The following is a 13780-nucleotide window of genomic DNA, read 5'->3' as shown; positions in this document are numbered from 1 at the left end:
TCTGGCATTGCTGTCAAGCAGCGTGAGTGGGAACCTCAGTCATCCAAAGCTTATTTCCCCAAAGTTGCTTTTGCATAGGCAAATGATGTTGCCTCCCTGCACCATCACTCCTGCTTTATGGTGGATTATGGTGATTTCTTGCTGTATGCAGGGTAGCTGAGGGGGATGATATCAATGAGAAATGCTGTGCAAGCTCTAGCATACATGTGCAGTTTGCTGTTTGCTAATCTCTGTCCAGAACACGATGAACACTTTTGCAAGACAGTCAACTTGTGCCTACAGCAGCTTGGAGGCCAGAGAGCAGCTGTACAGATGGAGATGCAGATGAAGAGTTACCGACCTTGGAGTGGAGCACCTCTGCATCCTGATGGTGCTGGAGTGCTCGATGCAGTGCACGTAGCTTGGGGAGTGCCACTCTCTAAATGCAGGTGCAGCACGGCCAGTGTCTGCTAGATGTGGTGAACATCAAGCCATTGCCTTACAGCTGCTGTACTCCTGATGGGCTGCTGCTCTAAACAGTCTGTGACAGAGCATGTGAGTGAAGCAAGAGGCTGGCTGGAAAGCTGTCCTCTGTGTTGTTGGCCTGTACTAAGCAAGTGGTGTGTTGCAGGAGCCATCAGTCTTTGTTCTGGCTGTCTCCTGAGACCACATTGATGTTGGCTGCCAGTCATCACAAGAATCATTATGGTATAGCCTCTTGTCCACAAACCATGCATGAGAGACCACAGGGAGTTGTTAAGTCCTTTAGCTCACCACTGCTAGCTTCTGGACCACAGAAGGTTTCAGCCTGACCAGGGTCTTCTTGAGAGAGTGCAATACCATGGTCCTGTGGTGAAGCTCCTCTTGCTGTATTATCTGATGCAACTTGCTGTGTTCCTCTGCAGGAAGGAGCACTGGAAGCTGCTAGGCAACTTGAAGACCACAGTGGAAGGTTTGGTGTCCACGAGCAACCCGAATGTCTGGTCCAAGTATGGCGGCTTGGAACGGCTCTGCAGAGATATGCACAGCATCCTCTACCACGGCCTCATCCATGACAAGGTAGGGCTCTGTCCCGCCAGCACTACTGCCTGTCTGTAGCAGCTTCAGTGCCTGTCATGAGCGAGTGGGGCAGTCCTGGCTGCTGCAGCTTGCTGCAGTGGTCGTAGCACGGAGTGTGTACAACACTTGTAGCAGTGTGGGAAATGATCAAAGCAGGGACTGAGCTTGCCTGCCAAGTGCTGTAGTTGTCAGAGGGACCTGGGTGCATGTTCTTTCTATCTCATCCCCCTTTGACGTGGTTTTTCCAAGTACCTGTGCCCCCCATGCTGAGGCCAGCCCTTCTTGCCTTTCTTCCTTGCAATAAAGCTGCATTTGCTATGGGTCTGCCCCATATCATCTGCACTTGGACAACTTCCCAGTGAGGTCTAGCAAAAGAAAGCTTGCATCTTTACTGTTTCTGGTTAGCTGTGTTAATAACAGGAACTGGCAGCCAAATCCACGCTCTGCGTGAATGGGATCTGTCTTCCCAGGTTCTCATCATGCCTTGCAGTTGCTCACCCAGCCATTCCCCCATTCCATGGCTGCCTGGAAGAATTTCTTTTTCCCAGCTGTGTGCAGAGGCTCAAAGATCTCCTGTTCAGCTTGCAAATAGCAGCACAATTAATTTACAGTAGAAAGCTGAAGCAAGTCTGCAGGGAGTGCCTCGGGGCATGCTTCCCATCGGTGGCTCCGCCACTCTGAGAGCAAAGCAGAGAAGAGAGCAATGCAGAGGAGCCCCAGGCAGCTTGCATGGGCCAGCTGGGTCCAGGAGCAGGAAAACCACATCTATGCAATGGTGCACCCAAGCTAATAAGCCTGCAGGAAGAGCCAGGCTGACAGGTCATTCCAGCAGGGCACTTTGCTCCCTGGATCTATTAAGTTTGCAGTCAGCACTCATTACAGTGCTGCTGTGTTCCCGTTAGTTCCCAGTGGCATGGACCAGAGATGTTCTTTGGAGAGCCACAGAGAAAGAAGCTGCCTGTTACATGTGAGGAGTGCAGTGCTCCCTTCTGATAGATGTGCTATTAATAGGCTTCAGGAAGTGAAATTTAAATGATTTGTACTTGCCTGTCTGTTGGTAACAGTTCACACGAGACCTGCAAAGCAGGACTGTGTTGCCTTCCTCAGTGCTTTTATTATAGACAAAGGCAGCTCTTCTACTTGGATATCTCTCCCCTGCTTGGACACGTGTGACACCAATGAAGCTGTAAGAGCTGCAAAGGGATGCCCATAAAAATACAGCTTCCCAACAGCTATTTTCTCATAGTTGCTCCATAGAAATCCTTCATTTTGCTTATTTTCTTACCAACTTTCTTCCTACAACTAGGAATAAATAAGTAAAGGGTGAAAAAAATCCATATATACATGTTAAGAGAACTAGGGTTAGAGGTTTTTAAACTTTTGAATGAGTTTTCATGTATTTGTCCAGAAACCCCAATTTAGTCTAGAGGACTAAAATTGCCATGTAAGTTCTCTAGTCTGAAAAACCCAAACCAACCACCCCACAAACAAATAAACCACAAAACTGAACCCATTCCTCTGATGCTTGTGAAAGAGGAAATAGAGCTGGAAGAAAAAATAATCAGTCTTTTGGTGAGGAGAGAGAGACATTTTTAGGCTGTGTTTACATGTGATAGGATAGTGAGGAAAACAGCAACTCTGCTGCAGTTCCTCTTTAACAGGAAGAATAGCTAAGAATACTATAAATATATATATATATATATAAAAATAACTGATTGTCTGAATAAAGCTGAGGCAAATGACTGCAAAGAGCTGGTAGAAATGCAAATTTCTTACCTGGGGTGCTCAGCTCAGCTGTGCTGGTGTCCTTGGTGGTGGCTTGCATCAAAGACAGCAATGGTTGCTGGTTTTGCTGGGATGTGTTTCCATGTTGCTCTTTGTGTCCCCTCACTGGTGCCTGACTCCGCAGTGCTGAGGCAGGAGGGCTGTCCTCCAGGTCGTACTCCAGCAGGAAGGGGAACAGTGACGTGGGAACTTGGTCAACCTTGAACTTGGCAGACCTGAGTTTGGCCTTTAGAATCCTTATTGCACTGCAGCGGTCCCTGTCGCAAGACCTCTTCTGTCTCCATGGTATGAGGGACTGGGAACTTACCTGATGGAGCTTAATCTATCTGGAGGACCTGTCGTCTGGTCACTTGGCTGACCACAACAGAGATGTTACCGTGGGAGGGGCAGGAGGCCACTTACCTATGTCATGCCAGTGTTTTTTGTCTTGGTCCCTTGACCTACAAAATTGTGTTAGATACTTGCTGTGTTTCTCCTCTGTAAAGCAGTGCTGCTCTTTGATGCCTGTTTTCTGGCCCATCTTGCTGTGTTTAGCGGCTGTCCTCATGGCAGCAAGGGGCTGATGGGGGATGTTGTCATTTAACTGAGACTTTAGTGGTGGTATCTAACTGCGCTTGTCCTGGGCAGGTGTGCTGCAGACAGAAGGATTACTGGCAGTTTGTGAAGGACATTCGCTGGCTGAGTCCCAGCTCTGCTCATCACCTGGAGAAGGTGGGTTCTGGTGGGGTGGCCCTGCATGCCCGGCGGGGAGGGGAGAGGGCAGCTGGGCTGTGAACTTCACCAGTGGGATAGTAGCGCAGTGGCTGTTGGCTTGCTGTGGGTAAAGCAGCTCCACGGCTGAAGCAGTCGTGTGTTTGTGTACAAGCCGTGTCCCAGGAGCTTGGTGTGGTTTGGGTTGAGACAATTGGCTGCTTATTTCTCCCAGGTCAGTCTCCAGTTCGGCTTGGCCGGGTGCAGCAGGCATCACCAAGGGAACTGGCACAGGCAGCACTTGTGTGTGTGCAGGGGTGATTCATGTGTCTGTGCAAGCCTCTAAAGGTCTGGACTGTGTCTTCTGGGTTGTGTCTTCACCATGCGTTTGGTTCTCCCATTGCTGGCTTGTGCTGACTGCTGGTGTACAGGGATGCTCCTGGTCTTTGGCTGCCCCGTGATGACATTGATGGTCCCTGTCATGGATGAGTGCAAGGGGCTGACCACTGGTGGTCCTTGTGTCCAGCCTGCTGCTGGGGGGACGTGGGGTGTGACTCCAGTTCAGCTCTTCAAGCTGCAGCAGCTCAGGCATTGCTGTAACATTTCCCATTTAATGTGTCAGCAAGAACATGACCATCACACCGGGGTGGGGTTGGGTTGGATTTGGGAGCATGGGGTCCCTGCGGGTGAGGGGCCATGCCCATGGGTGGGAGAGCGTGCAAGAGAAATTCATAGTGCTGGTGGTGGTTGGAGGACTTTGGTCACTGGCTGACCTTTGAAGCATTGTTCCTGCCCAGTGCTTTTGCCTTCTTGGTGGCTGGGGAGCTGCTGGGATTTGTCCTCCTTCCCGATGGTGGTGACCAGTGCTGGAAGCTGCCGTTACGAGGGGGGCAAAAGCTGTGTGGTGGAACAAAGCCTGCTCCCCTGCTTGCCTGTGCATGCCTTAACCTGTGCCTGGTATCCCTTTCCAGTTCATCAGCCTGCAGGAGAGTGGCCAGCCTGACCCAGAGGGCCCAGGGGATCAGGCCATCGCACAGCTGTGGCTACAGCACAGCCTGCAGTGCCACTGCCTGTCGGCACAGCTGAGACCGCTCCTGGGGAACCGGCAGTACATCAGAAAATTCTACGCAGGTAAAGAGAAATGGGCCTTTTCCTTCTTATTAGGAGAATATCTAACTGGTGGCGTTTCCAAGCCACATGGGAATGAGGGGGGACAGCAGAAAAGGTGGTTTGCATGTGAGCAGCTGGTGCTGTCAGACCACATGGGTGAGAGGGACTCCCCCAAGCAGCAGTTTTCTCTCCCCAGACACTGCCTTCCTGCTCAGTGACGCCCACGTCACGGCCATGCTGCAGTGCCTGGAGGCTGTCGAGCAGAACAACCCCAGGCTTCTGGCTCAGATCGACACCTCCATGGTGAGTTGAGGTCCTGGCTTTTACATCTGGTTCTCCGCAGACGCCAGCTGGCTGTGGCTGCTCATGCAAACTCTCATCCAGGGCACATGGAGCCCCTGGATAAGGGATTGAACTTGGAAGTAGCAAAAGAGCTCCAAGGTGGGAGGAGAGTGGTGAGCTGGTCCCTGTGCTGCCTGTGTAAGCCTGGCAGGGGTCGGGGTGTGCGAGATGGCTCTGTGGGCCATTTAGTGGGGCACCTTGGTTCTGGTTGGCTTCAAGGATTTGAGTATGAGGACCTGAGGATCAGTTCCTTGTAAGAGGCACCTCTGAAGCCCTCTCCAGCAATCCCAGGATTCAGGGCCAGCAGGCAGAGCTGCCTGATTGTGAGGGTCAGCCACCTCTGAGGGGATGGGCAGCAGCCCAGGACACCTGGGTGCCCACTCCTGCTGGTGATGCCAGTGACCCCCAGTGCAGCCCTGCACCAGCTGCGCCCTCCCCAGAGGAGGAGAACAGCAGCTGCTTTCTTTGCACAGAGCTCTCCAGAGGAGAGCAATGACTAAGCCTTCGTTAAATGGGGGCTGTGTTCTTTCAGCTGGCCGGCACGTCACTGCCATCCCTGTGCATGTCAGGTCCTTCTGCTGGGACAAGAGAGATGTGTGACCATGACGCTGAAGGACATGAGAGCCATCTGCCTGGGGCGCTGGGCTGCCTGGATCGTTTCAGTGAGAGCCTGGTAATTTCCCGACGGGAGCCTGCTGTGTAGCTGTGAACCAAGAGCTGCTTCCCTTCTGTGCTGCCCCGTTTTTCCCTCCCCGTCCTCCTGCCCCCAGGGCTGCTGCATCCTTGCTGCTGGTGATCAGGCATTCGCAGGTCGATTCCTTTCCATTGCTGCTCCTTTGACGTATAGCCCTGTAAATGCTGATTTATTAATGATGCCACCTCTCTTCAGCTTACCAGGAAGAGTGACTGTCCGCCTCCAGTGACCAAGAGTCAGAGCCTGACTGCCCTCCCCGCGCCCCCGTATGTCCCCGCTGCAGGCTGCACACAGCAGTGCTGCTTTGGGTCCTTCTCCAGCCTCCACCACCCAGCCTCCTCTGGCCTCCCAGGTAACGAGGGTGGGCTGGGAAGATCAGGATAGACTCAGAAAATACTTTGCTTTTTTTTCTGTTCTTGGATTCTTTGTGGTGGATGGGTGTGAGATCTCTGCCTGTGGTGGGAGGGAGATCCCTGGCCTTTCCCCTTTGTGGGTGGGCATGCTGGTGTGAAGCCACAAGCCTGTTGCCATAGGGTAGTCTGCTTGTGCCAGGGTGTGTGACGTCCTGCTCCTGCCTCTGTCCAGACAGGAGACCAGTGAGTTCTTCTGTCAGCTCCAGCATCAGCCAGCCCCAGGAGCGCTGCCCGTCCACCCGGTCCTCCTCCTTCAGCGAGGGCAGGTCCCCTCTGGAGCAGCCTGGCTCTGTCACCCCCTTCCACATCCCCTCACCCAAAGACCCCTTCTCTCCAGCCAGCGAGATGAGCTCCAGCACCACCAGCCAGAGCGAGGACACTTGGACAGGGAGTCAGGATGATCCGCAGAGCGATGTTAACGATGGGCCGGAGTACCTGGCCATCGGGAACTTGGGGCGCAGGGGCCGAGCGTGCAGCAACACCAGCACCAACAGCACCAAGAGCAGTAGCTCCAAACTCTTCTCCTCCAGCAGCTCCCAGAAGCTGGACTCGGTCTCATCCCTGGGGGAGCAGGGGGCAAGTGGAGGTGGAAGCAGGGGCCTGAGCCTGTTTCGCCGGTCCAGCTTCTCAGAGGGACAGTCATCAGCTCCGCAGGGCATCCTCAAGAAGAGCCATGTGCGCTCACACTCCGACACCAACGTGGCTTCAGCAAAGTTGCATGGTAATGGGGCAGCTTTTCTGGGATGGGTTTGGGGTGTGGGAGCCCCTGGTACCAGCAGGCTGATACTGGCCACCCTTTTGACTCCGTGGATCAGGTTGACGAGGGGAACAGCGGGCAAGTGGTTGCAACATTTGGTCTTTGTCCTTAGCTTTCCTGCTCCACGCTGGAATGATGGGCTAACATCTTGCTTCCCAGAATGCCCTAGACCAGTCTGTTACTGGTATTGGCAGCTTTTACCAAAAACTTAGAAAATGGCAGCAATGCTGTAACATCAGCTGTCCAGCTTCCCCACTGGCCTTGCCTAGCTGGGGTGTGGGGCTGTGGTAGGGCACTGGGTTGGGGCTGGGGCTCGGGCTTGGGCTCATCCTGTGGGTAGGATGTCATCTTACTGGTAATCTGCTGGGTCCTCCTGTGCCCTTGTGTGGATGAATGCATGGGTGGGGGAGCAGGATGTGAGGGGACAATCAGTTTGTGGGAGTCTGCTCCACCAGTGCTGCCTTCATGGGAGAATTGGAAGTCCTTGCTGAGTAGTAACCAGTCTCTCTGTTTTCTCTCCCTTAACGCTGCCCTCCTCCTCCTCTGTCTGCCCAGGAGGCCTCAGGGATATCACCATTATAATAGAAGATCCAGTGGCAGGTTTGGGAGCCAGTGTAACAGCCCTTCATTAGTGGTCATTGCATCAAGTTCAGGATTTCCATCAATCCATTAGTGTCCATTTAGAAAACAAACAAACAAAAAAATTCTTCCGTGTCCCAACTGGTGCTTTGAAGCATGGTCAGGTTTTTGCATGTGACCTGACTGAAGATCCCAGCTTGTTTTTTTGGAGCAGTGGACCACACCCAGAAGGGCACCCAGCTTCCCTGCATGGCGTTAGGGAGTGCTGGCCACCAAGTCCCTGAGCTGTGTCCCCTGCCATTCCCTGCACCCCACTGCCTTGGGAGCCCGGAGAGGTTTCCTCCCACCTAGTGAACAAGGGCTGGCAGCTAAGCAGGCATGGGCTTGAACATCTTATTTTTCCTTTCATGTAGTGGATCCGTGGCATGGGGAGGTTTGATGTTGGCTGAGTTCAGCCATGTCCCAGCCAGCTGTGCTTGCACCCACAGCCAGGGCCTCCAGGTACTCTTTTGGGCTTGGGGCAGGTGTCCCCCTGAGCAGAGGTGCTGGGGTGCTGCCATCCCATTGTCTCACATGCAGAAAGTCAGCAGCTCAAAACCATGGGCTGTTTTCTTTTGCATCTGTTGAGCAGCAGCACTGGGTTTGTTGAGGTCACATCTGGATGCTGAGGGCTCTGTGACTGGGAAGGCTCCTTCCTGGAGGTGGGCATTCAGACATACGTCTCTAACCGTGTTCTGCTCCAGCAGAGGATGCCAAGCACTGCCTCACTTTGCCCTTCAGCAGTAGGCTCTCTTGTATGTGGCATCCCCCAGGCCAGTGGTCACAAGGTGGTTTCCATGCTGGTTTTCAGCAGGGTTGAGGTGGCTGCAGGATACCCTGTCAGGCTGCAGCAACCAGCTGCGAGAGCCTCCCACCCCGATGGGTCTGTCAACCAGCCTGTGGGGTGGGTTGGTCCCAGATCCCATCCTGGTGGCTGCTGCTTCATGGTCTTGGCAGGAGGGGTGCTGGTTCTGGTGAGCTCAAGAGCCTCCAGCTACCTCAGGGTTAGGGCACAAAGCTGGTAGCAAAGAGGAGCAGGAGGCTGAGAGGAGAGGGTTGCCCTGTTGTGGCTGGGATGTCAGCCAGTGTCTGCACCACATCCACACACATGTTCCTGTTCCGCTCCAGTCAGGGTGTTTTCTGTCTCCTTCAGCAGTCCTCTGTCACCCAGCTGCTCTGTCCAGGTGCTCCCTGGGGCCATGGCTCTCTGGAGGGCACCATCCGTTGTTGCTCTCTGGTCAGGCCAGCTCCTGGCAGTTCCTGCCGGCTCAGCCTGGCAGGGAGTTGCACCACAGCGTGTTGGTGGGGCAGAGTCCTGCCCACAGCTGTGTAGGTCACCTTGAGCACTGCAGCCCAGGCTCCAGTGTTGTGTGTGGGGAGTCCTGGCTTCTAGTTGAGCAAGGGCATGTCCTTCACATGCCTCCTTCTGCTGTTGTCCAGGCTGCTTTTCAGGGCTGGGAGCCCCGCAGATCCCTCAGCTGCTCAGGTTTCCCCTTGTCTCCTAACTGTCTGGCCTGGGAGATAGCTCTTCCCTCTGAGATGCTCCAGCAGGAAGATGGGGCTGGCAGAAGTGCTTGCTGGAGCCTGTTTGTCCCCCAGCTCTGCTAGGGGGTAAAGAGAGGAAGGCCTGGGACTTGACTGCTCCGTGGCTCTCGCGAGCTTCTCTCCTTCTTTCCCCTTCTCCTCCTCTGCCTGCAAGGCCTTTCTAGTTTTGTCCCCTCCTGGGCTTGCCCTCAGCCATGGCATGAAGCAGGAAGATGTCCCTCTGTTTCCCATCCATTTGTGCTGCCCATGTGATGCTGAGCCCCTTTCATTTCACTGTGTGCAATGGCTGGGTGCCTCCAGGATACTGGTTGGTTACTGACACACAAATGGTGTTGTGTTTCCTTCCAGAGTCCCATGATGATCCAGGTGGAGGGAGAGGGCCAGTCTCTGCTTCCACCCAGAGCAGTGAACTGAGCACACGCAGCTCCCTTTACATAGAGTACGGTGAGTACAGCCAGCCTCAGCGGGGATACTCGCTTCTGGTCAGGCTCCTCCATCGGCTGTGGTGCCTCAGCTTCTGGCACCTACTTGAGGGACGCTGGTTGGGCACTGGCAGGGCTTGTTAGCATGGGGATAGCAGCAGGTCCCTCCCTCATACATTTCTCTCTTGCTTTTCTAGACTCTGGACAGTACCTGAGCTCGGGGGAAGGGATGTTCAGAAGACCCTCAGAAGGGCAGTCCCTCATCAGCTACCTCTCTGAGCAGGACTTTGGCAGCTGTGCAGACCTGGAGAAGGTGAGGGAGGCAGCAGCAGCCTGTGTGCATTGGAGAACATATTTTACTGCAGGTTCAGCGATACTTCCCGCCATGGGGAGCATAATCCGATAGTATTTTCTCCTACAGAGCTGTGCACAGAACTCCAGGGCTGAGTTCCTCTGGTGTTTGGCAGCTGATATCTGCCCATCCAGCATGTGCACAGCAGATCTGAAACATGTTAGAGCTCCTCAGGGACACGTGCTGACTCCCCAGAGTGGACGTGTTGCACGTCCTCTTTGTAGGTTGCCCCTTGTGTTTTGTGAGTATTCTGGTGCCCAAGGAAGCTTTAGTTTTTAGGTCCTCGTAGAAGAGTCAGGTTTTGTGGTATCAACAGGGCTTAAGGTATTTCTGCTGCCCTCCATGAGTAATAAGCTCTTTGCTGTCACAGGTGGGGAACAAGATTTTACCAAGTCCTTCCTAGTTTCTCTGTGTACAGCCTTGAATGCTTATGCTTTTGTCTTGCAGGAGAATGCGCACTTCAGCATCTCAGAATCCCTGATCGCTGCCATTGAGCTGATGAAATGCAACATGATGAGCCGGCAGCTGGAGGAGGAGGAGGAAGACAGCGACAAGGAGATCCAGGAGCTTAAACAAAAGATTCGCATTCGGCGTCAGCAGATCCGCACGAGACACCTGTTTCCTACCTGCCAGGAGATGGGCTCAGACAGTGGGTGATGTTTTGGGCTCACCAGCTAGTGGGTTTTCCGTCTGTTGCCTGTCCTTATAGCACCCTGCCTTCCTGCCCGTTCATGGGAAACAATCATACCGCTACCAAGGTGCTGCAGAGATTTGTGAAACTCTGCTGCTATTGGAGCCCATAATGGGTCTGATACTGTACGTGATAACACTTGTGTGCTGTTGGCACTGAGTTATGGAAGGTAATTTCATTTTGAACCCACAGTGTCTTCCATTCTTGATCTCCATCCCTCCCTGCCCTGGCCATACCTGTCTATCAACTTCTGCCTTAGCTCTCAGTGACCCTTCAGACCACTTTCATTGATGGCCTGGCTGTGTTGGTGTTTCTCCCAGGTCTCATGGCAACAGACAGCGGGTCCCAGTTCAGCTCCCACGGCTCCATGCGGCTCTCTGACTCCGGCTCCACGGAGGATGTGGAAGAGTACGAGATCCGAGGTAGGAGGGGATGACTGTGGTGGCTTCTTGCATAGAGACAGACTTCTCGGTGTGGTTGTGTTGAGGGCAGTCCCACTGAAGAAGAGCATGTCCCTCTGGCCTTCAGGACGGCTTTTCCCAAACATATGGCTGAATTCTGAGCATGAGCAGAGCAACCAGTTTCCCTCATGTGCTGGCATGACTTTCCTTCAAAATCCTTTGTAACCCTCTAGCATTCAGTGCCTCCGGCTGGTAGGTGGTTTCCATGTCATTGCCTGGCCCGTGTAGCGGCTGTCATAGCTAGAGGGAGGTGGGAGAGCTGCCATCCTGCTGTCCTCCTCCCCAGGCAGAAGGAGCCATAGCTCTGACCACTTACCTCTTGGGTGGCTAAGCTTGCCGCCCACGGGAGACCTGTCTGGGTCCCTGGGTGTCCCTTTCCTTCAGAGCCTTGTTCATCCTCCAAGGTGGATGACTTCTCAGCAGTACCTCCATCTCACTGACTTTAAAAAGAAGATGGAGCAGTCCCGTCTCCAGCTATAAACTTCTTGCCTCTTGACTGTTGATAGCAAAGTGCTCCTTTCAGTCCTGAGGGCTAGATTTTGGGCTCAGCTTTGAAGCCCACAGAGGGGCGCGTGAATTCAGTTCTGGACTTCTCTCATGCGAGTGCTGCTCTTGTATTATGCCCTTTCTCTTTGGCCTGGCCAAGGCACTGAAGTCAACTGTTTTGTCATCACCGTGTTATACAGATGGTAACGATGGATCTAACCTGATTCAAATGTCCAAGAACGGCCTCTCAGTGTCAATGGCTTCCTTGTTCTCAGGTAGTACCCCGCAGTGCTCCCCTGTGGCACGCGTGCGTGTGTGTGCAAGGTGTGTGTGTGTGTGCACGTGCACACTTCTCAGAAATCTGCCTGACGTGGGAACTGTGAACAGCATCATCCAGATGTCAGCAAGGAGAGCCGGGGCAGGATGGTACGGCAGGATGGAGCAGGGAGGAGGCAGAGGAGCTCTGCCGTGGGCTCCATCCCCTGGGGTGTTTTGCCATGCAGTATTTTGGACGTTTCAAATGTGCTTGCTGTGGTGAAGAACTGTCTTGCCTAGAGCAGGGCTTGGCAGGGCGATGGCACAGCTTTGTGGCTGTGTAGCTGCTGGAGGCTGAGCCTGGGCTGGATAAGCACAGTCCCCTACAGTGTGGGACCAGGTCTCCATCCCAGGTGCCTTGGGGAGCGTTACCCGGCTTGGCTTGGTGGAGCTGGCATGCCATAGCCCTGATTTGAACCACAGCCAACCCTTTCCGTGCTGCTCAGACTTGACTTGGAGAAGAATGCTTCCAGAAGGAAGTCCTGGAGGGAGAAGTAGTGAGAGCAGACGGGGCACAGGCAGTTTGTTCACGCTGGAGGCCCTGGGGACAGGGATCACGTGGAGCCAGGTCTTACTTAGCTTTTTTATTGTTTACAGTACTACTAGATAATCCTTCTGGTTTGCTGGCTGCATTTAAATAACCCTCACGTGCTCCCTGTTTGCTTTAGCAAGGGAACAGCCTACATGGCTGTGGCTGATCTCTCCTGTCAGGTGTTTGGTGCCAGCGTGTTGCTCCTGCCAAAACGCTGGTGCTCAGAGCTTCCCGGCCAGCGCGGCTGTGTCCTGTGTTTACGTCCCGGGGGGTTCATCCTGGCCTGAAGCTGGCATACAGGGACTGAGGTGATGTCCCTGGGTTTGGGGGCTGTTCACGAGCCTCCTGGGGACTATCCCAGCGGTGATAGCATTGGCAGCAGAGGCATTTTGGGCAGCTAACAAGGCTTTTGGGGAGTGCCTGCAGTTAAGGTTGGGAAGCAAGCAGTGGCAGGATCCCAGTGCTACCCTCTGCAGGAGCCTATGGTCAAATGTGGCTCCCTCTGCCATCCTGGAGACGATGCCACTGCCTGAGCATGCCAGCTCTACCTCCTTATAACACTTGGCCCACCTGTGCTGCTTGTGCCCCACTGTTCGCTCATGTTCACTGTAGTCTAGGACCATGCGGCACCTTCCTGCACAAAGCCAAAGGCACCAGAGCATGGCAGGTGTGTCTGGCCAGTGCCCTGTGTGGTCAGGAGGCTATGTTTGCCTGAATTCCCTGTTTTCTGCAGCTAGAAGTCCATTTGCATGATGTAGGTATGTGGGTTTCTTAGCATAAGGCTGCTTTACTCTGCCTGTTTTACCAGTGGATGTCAAACAAGGAGGCTCAAGCATCCATCCTGAACTCCAAAGTGTGAGTTTGTAAATTGTCAGGCAGGATTGGGACTTGCTCCCCTTGCTGCCAGGACAGTCCTGTTCTTCCTAGGGGAGCTGATGGCTCACGGGGCAGCACTGTTTGCTCAGCCGGGCTGTGATTCCCTTGGCTTCAGCATGTAGTTGGTACCTGGCTGGGATCGGGTGGGCTCTGTGTGGGTCCATGCAGCTGACCTGCTTGGAGTGGAGGAGCAGGGATCCTGAGCTGTGCATCTTCTAGCCAGGCACTGGACCAGTGGGTCAGAGGGAGCTGCAAGCCTGTGTTTGGGGGTAGAGTGGTCACTGCAGACCCTGTTCCTAGAGCTCCCCAGAGGTACAAAACAGGAGACCTGTTGGGCTGAAGGTTGGCCTCTCTTGTGTCTTGACCTGTAGTACTTTCCCCTTGCACACCCTCCTTCCCTTTTCTGGGAGTCTGTCAGCAGTGAAGTAGGGTTTCTGCCTGCCTCGTACTGCTGGAAGAGTCTCCCATTCCAGGGTCCTTCCACCGCCGAGATGAATTATTGGCTTAACCTGCCAGAGTGAAAGATGAGTGATGGAGGTACCATGGATACTGTCCAGTACCTGAGGCTGGCACCAAGGAGGGATGTGGGGCAGCCCAGGGCTGTTGGGGAGATGATGGAGGGATGGAGGGAGCAGCACCCCAGTCTCCTGCAC

The 13780-nt window shown here is 54.0% G+C and overlaps 1 protein-coding gene across 8 annotated transcripts in view; it reads left to right on the top strand.

The window, feature by feature from the left end:
- The window catches only part of RUBCN (rubicon autophagy regulator), a 32435-nt gene that overhangs the window by 10399 nt on the left and 8256 nt on the right, over positions 1-13780 (top strand). For 3 of the 8 annotated variants that reach the window (XM_055724136.1, XM_055724142.1, XM_055724143.1), the window contains exons 2-14: positions 885-1038; positions 3451-3534; positions 4485-4644; positions 4820-4926; positions 5498-5638; positions 5855-6011; positions 6245-6793; positions 7385-7429; positions 9341-9436; positions 9612-9727; positions 10214-10415; positions 10778-10879; positions 11605-11679. In XM_055724136.1, the coding sequence (XP_055580111.1) occupies positions 1000-1038; positions 3451-3534; positions 4485-4644; positions 4820-4926; positions 5498-5638; positions 5855-6011; positions 6245-6793; positions 7385-7429; positions 9341-9436; positions 9612-9727; positions 10214-10415; positions 10778-10879; positions 11605-11679 (1873 nt within the window). In that variant the 5' untranslated portion in view covers positions 885-999. Of the gene's footprint in view, positions 1-884; positions 1039-3450; positions 3535-4484; positions 4645-4816; positions 4927-5497; positions 5639-5854; positions 6012-6244; positions 6794-7384; positions 7430-9340; positions 9437-9611; positions 9728-10213; positions 10416-10777; positions 10880-11604; positions 11680-13780 lie in introns of those variants that run through there. The other 5 variants (XM_055724141.1, XM_055724138.1, XM_055724139.1 and 2 more) reach the window with 5 other exon arrangements.

The sequence above is a fragment of the Falco cherrug genome, chromosome 11 (assembly GCF_023634085.1).
Source record: "Falco cherrug isolate bFalChe1 chromosome 11, bFalChe1.pri, whole genome shotgun sequence".
NCBI lineage: Eukaryota > Metazoa > Chordata > Aves > Falconiformes > Falconidae > Falco > Falco cherrug.
This window is presented reverse-complemented; position numbering and strand designations above follow the sequence as displayed.